The 5,365-nt window shown below is 38.8% G+C and overlaps 1 protein-coding gene across 2 annotated transcripts in view; it reads right to left on the bottom strand.

Moving 5' to 3' along the window:
* Nucleotides 1-328: 328 nt before the first annotated feature.
* LOC109389548 (maestro heat-like repeat-containing protein family member 7) overlaps nt 329-5,365 on the bottom strand; it is a 27,972-nt gene continuing 22,935 nt past the window's right edge. For both annotated transcript variants that reach the window (XM_019655166.1, XM_019655165.1), the window contains one exon: nt 329-495. In XM_019655166.1, the coding sequence (XP_019510711.1) occupies nt 347-495 (149 nt within the window). In that variant the 3' untranslated portion in view covers nt 329-346. The remainder of the gene's footprint in view (nt 496-5,365) is intronic.

The raw sequence follows: 5,365 nt of genomic DNA, 5'->3' as shown, positions 1-5,365 counted from the left end.
TTGTTGTTAGGAGCACGTGCTCTCACCAGCTGAGCCATCCTGCCACCTGTTGGCAGCTCAGCTGCAGCTCAGCTCAGGTGCAGCTCACTGGCCCATGTGGAAATCGAACCGGCGACCTGTTGCTCAGAGCTCGCGCTCTTAACCAACTGAGCCACTAGGCCGGCCCTAATTCCTTAAAGGTTTTGTCAGCAAAACAATATGTTCTGAGATAATCGAATGGGTGGAAGTAGCTTCATGTTGGTGTTGCTTTCAGTCTTAAAAAAAAAAAAAAGAAGAAGAAGCACTAGATGCTTCTGTGGTTTCTGAAAGTATTAGTTTTTACCTGATGTTGCTTATCTTGCATTTTCTAGATAGGAAAATGACATAAGAGCTTCCTCCACCCGAAAACTGTCTGCTCGGCATCTGGGTTAGTCCCCACCTTCTGGACTCGGTGCAGAGCCTGGGAGGCTATGATGCGCAGAGAGGGCTCAGGGTCATTCAGCAGATTTCTCAGATCTAAGTGGCAAGAAAACCCAGGTTGGAGGTAAAGATCAAAAGAAATGATCACTGGACCCGACACCAAACAGCCAGCATGCTTAAAGCAGCCGAGATGAAGGACTGACTTTTTCCAAGCCTCTGTCAGAAAGTTTGTACATTTGTAGATCAGTTCCAATTTTGACTTACAAAACTCATTTCTGAGTTGCCAAATATTTTATTCCTTTATAGTAATCACACTGCCAAGTAGTCTACATAAAGTCAAATTATCTGGACCTGCTAAGCTTTGTCTAATACTGTTAATTTCTAAGTTCCTGTGTTGGTACTAGAGGTTACTTTTAAATCATTACTTCCTTTTTTCCTACAATATTTTTCATGGCTACATATGATTATACAATATGGATATGTTATAATTTACTCAACTAATTTCCTTGTTTTAATCTTGGATGTTTCGCATTTTTAAAAAAAATTTTATTGGGGAACAGCCATGGTCATTGGTTACATATTGCTTTCATACTACAATGGCATACTTGACTGTTATAGGGAGGGCGCAGCTCACAGTGACCCATGCGGGCATTGAACCAGCAACCTTGGTGTTATCAGCACCATGCTCTAATCCACTGAGCTAACCAGTCACCCCAGATGTTTCGCATTTTTGCTATTTTAAGTAACACTGAAATAAACATTCCTATAACGATTTCTGCTTATTTTCATAGGTTAAATTCCTAGAAGTGGGGTTTATAAGTCAAAATATATGTTTATTTAAGGGGTTTTGATACATACTGCCAAACTTTTCTATAAAAAAGTTGTGTCAATTTATGCTCATACCTGCACAGTATATGATAATGTCAGTTTTCTCTTAATACATCAATGTTGAGTATTAATCAGTAATCTTTGCCATTTTGACAAAAAAGCATATAGTGATATCTCACCACTGTTTTGCAAACTTTTGATTACTAGCAATCCTGAATATTTTTCATATATTTATTGGCCAATTTGTCTCCTATGAATTGCTTTTTCATATTGTTTGCCAGTTTTCTTTTGAGAAACTACTGATTTTTTAAAGGATATTAGCCCTTTATCATGTTGCAAATATATCTCCCCTATATTTTTCATTTTTGTCTGTTATTTATTTTTCAGTTTTGTCTGTTAATTTTTTTTTCAAAGTTGATTTTTAAAATTCTTACATAGACAAATCTATCATTCTTTTACTTTATGGAGCTGTGTTTGTATCATATTAGAAAAGGCTCTCTTCTTAATTTCTAATTCCCCAAGGTTTCCAAAATGCTCAGAACCTCTTCATAGTTTGGAGCTTTTAATTTCGTAAGTAGCATTTTAGCCTTTAAATTCGTTGTGTTTATTTCCAAAATGGAATATCTTACTAGTTTTTAGTTTCTTTCAGTTCATGCATTAAGATCTGTCTTCATGTTCTTCTGCAGAGTACATGAGGGAGCCGGCATCAATTTGGAATCCAAAGGAATTGAAGCTTACTTTGTCATGAAATTAATTTAAATTGATATTTTAAACTTTGTTATTTTTTTAAAAATCTGCTTAAAGTTATCTGTGGTAAACAACATAAACTTGTTCAAAAAAGAATGCTAGAGTGTCCTTTCTTTTTTTCTTTCTTTCAAAAAAGAATTTATTGGGGAATTGGGGAAGGGGAACAGTGTTGGGGAATTGGGGAAGGGGAACAGCCAAGTTGTTGTCCTTCAGTCTTAGTTGTGGAGGGCGCAGCNTGCCATGACCTGCAAGTCACTGAGGATCTGGATCTGGTCCCTCATGTGACTTCATTTCCCTCGGCCTTCATTTGCTACTCTCCTTTCTCACCTGGCCATACTGACCTTGTGGTTCCTCCAATACTAGGCAACCCTAGTGCCTTAGGACTTTTGAAATGGCTATTTCCTGTACCCAGAATGTTCTTTCCCTAGATCTGCATAACTGACTCCCTCACTTCCTGCAAGTCTTTGCTCAAATATCACCTTCTTAATGAAACCCACTGTTAACTATTATTTCAAATTGTACCTTCTACCCTACAGTCACCACGCTCCTGATTCCTCATATTGTGATCTTTTTTCCACAGCATATTCCAGCTTCTAACATACTATATTTTATGTTTACTTATATATTATACATTATATTATTTCTCTCCCTCTGCTGGACTATAAACCCCACCAAAAGCATGGATTTTGTTGTTTTATTCCTAGGTATTTCCTAATTACCTAGAACATTGGCAGGCTAGGAGGTCAGGGATTTCCTTATAAGGAAATGTAAAAATGGATCAACTAGGATAGACTCCATCACTTTTTGTTCTGCATCACAGCAGGCAGTTGTTAATTATCCTTTCTAATCCTTTTCCTCTGCTGCGTTCTGAAAAGGGTTAGGAAGAGGTAGGGAAAGCAGCTGCTTTTATATGATTTGGGGAATGACAGGAAAATCTCTATTCCCCACCATCACCTCCAACCCCATTTCCAAATACCTCCTCTGTCCGTCCTGCTCAGTAATGCCTAAAATTTCTCAATTAGAGGTTCATACCTTGGCTTAAAAACTCTACTTTGTTAAAAAGCAAAAAATCTCTGGAAGAGCTCTTTATTAAGTCTAGCATTATTCATCACCTACACTAACAATGAGTTCACCAGATCCTTTCCTGAGAGAGAGAAAAAAAAGAGCGTGGAGCCTAGAATCTGAGAGGAAAAAGGAGGTCCCCCTGGAACTGGCAGAGAGATTTGACCTAGTTTACAATTGTACCTAGTGCAGTTTTACTTGCCAGGGCTGATGTCTGAGAGATTCTCCCTTTCCCCAATCCCATTTTTTACTTACATGATAGTATAATCTTTCAATAAGAGGAAAAAAGCATTTCTTATAAAATAGGTTTCTCAGTATAAGGAGGGAATGCAATGCTTAAATTTTAAAATGTGAAAATCTAAGAAAATAAAGACACAGCTGGGCCAATAATAGATAACAAATAATACATTTTAATAGTTTATAAGGAAAATAAAACTCAATTATATTGAACTTTTATTTCAACATATTATAACAAAATTAAATGTCCAGAAAATTTTGTTTTGTATATTTTAAAACTTCCATAAAAACATAAACCTATCTGTGAGGAGAGGTTTGTATAAAACGAATGGAGCCATTTGGAATAAATAGACTTGTTAATATAATCACTATTAAGTACTTCTTCAGCCCTTCCCACACTGCTGAGGTAGTTCTGTAAAGAGCAGTCCTCTGTCTCTTAATGGATGCTTCTCTCTGTGGATTTTAACACAATAAAACATAAATAAGATAAAATAAGCATTGTGCTTGCTACCCCCGGTTGGTGGTATTACTCAGAAAATAAAAGTCTGCCTGGAGGGAAAGGGACTCAGCACAAACAGGAGTAAAGAGAAAGGACTCATTTAACCTTTTATAAGTCACTTGAGATTTTAACTGCATCCTAAACCTCGTCTGTGAGACACCGATAGGTCGTGAGATCAAAACGAGGACTCAAAAAATATTCTTCAGGAATAACCACCACTTTTTGCTCTGACTCCACTCTCCACAGTGTAGGATGTGCATTGTATCCTATTAAACAAAGTGAGGTACACTAACTTTTAGGTAAAAAGCGTTTAAACTTTGTATTCATTATGCGAGGTTCAATAACACTTTCTAACATTTGTTTGAGTTTATGAGTTTGGAGCATGAGTTCAGCAACTGAGATTAATAGTAGAATAAATCTGCATTTATTCACATTAAAGGGGAAAGACCAGATTGGAGGAGCAGAAGAGCCAGACAAGAGTTTAACCTTCACTGGTTGTGTGACCTCAGGCAAGTCTCTTTCATGTTCTGTTCCTGAGCTTCCCCATCTGCAAAATGGAGATAATAATACATGGAGTAGTAATGAGGACTGAAGAGTTAATCATATAATATACCTGAGAGTCTGGCTCATTGGAAGCATTCAACAAGCATTAGTCATTTTTGTTGGCTAACCCACAAAACAGACAGTGGAGTTGCATGTAGTGGAGTGGAGCTAGGTGCATGCTGGGAGACCAAGGAGAAAGCAGTGAGGGATGCACATAACATGTGCTTGCTGTGCTGACATCTAGTATCCACTGGTCACCCTCAAGTGTCCTCTTGGTTCTGCTCGAGGGTGAAGATTTAGTGCATCAGGCAGCCGGGGCCTGCTTTTTTAGCTCAAACTCCTGACTGTTAGTCCCAAATAGGAAGACCTCTCTTGGCAGGGATCCTCTTGAAGCCACACTTGTCACGCTGTCACATCCCTCAAAACATCCAGCTCACCATGAATCATGAAGAAATTTATTCCTAATGATATCTTGGCAGAGGGATGTGGAGACAGGGTGGTAACAGATTCATAGTGTTCACTTTCTAACACAAACGATGCAGTTCACTTTGGATGTGTCTATTCTTCATCTGCCAGTTGCCTCATTTCCTTTCTCTCTTCCCACACCACCTTCAAGAGGCCTCTCCATTGCCCTAAATATTGGGTTGTCAGAAAAGTCATGACGCATTTTTGCAACAAAAAACAGAAAAAAATACGTCATAACTTTTCCGACAACCCAGTAGTTCGGCTCTGGCTCTTTGTTCCTCAACCAAACAAGACCCTGGGAATTAGACCAACAGTGACCATTTCTAATTAATCTAGCGTGCACCTCGGGGATTTCCCACCCTTTTACATGCAGCTTATCAAAGTATTCACCCAGTACAAATTAATCTGTTTTTCAGAAAATTTCTGTTGGTAAGAAAATGTTCTTGGGGCCAGCCGAGTGGCTCAGTTGGTTAAGAGCTGGCTTGGGACGCCAGAGGGCCCTGGTTCGGATCCCACATGGGGCCAGTGACACTGCCCTCTACAGCTAAGATGGTGAACAACAGCTTGACCTGGAGCTGGGCTGCC

The sequence above is a fragment of the Hipposideros armiger genome, unplaced genomic scaffold (assembly GCF_001890085.2).
Source record: "Hipposideros armiger isolate ML-2016 unplaced genomic scaffold, ASM189008v1 scaffold_238, whole genome shotgun sequence".
In the NCBI taxonomy this organism is placed as follows: Eukaryota; Metazoa; Chordata; class Mammalia; order Chiroptera; family Hipposideridae; genus Hipposideros; species Hipposideros armiger.
Note: the sequence above shows the minus strand (reverse complement) of the source record. Positions and strands in the feature narration are given on the sequence as shown.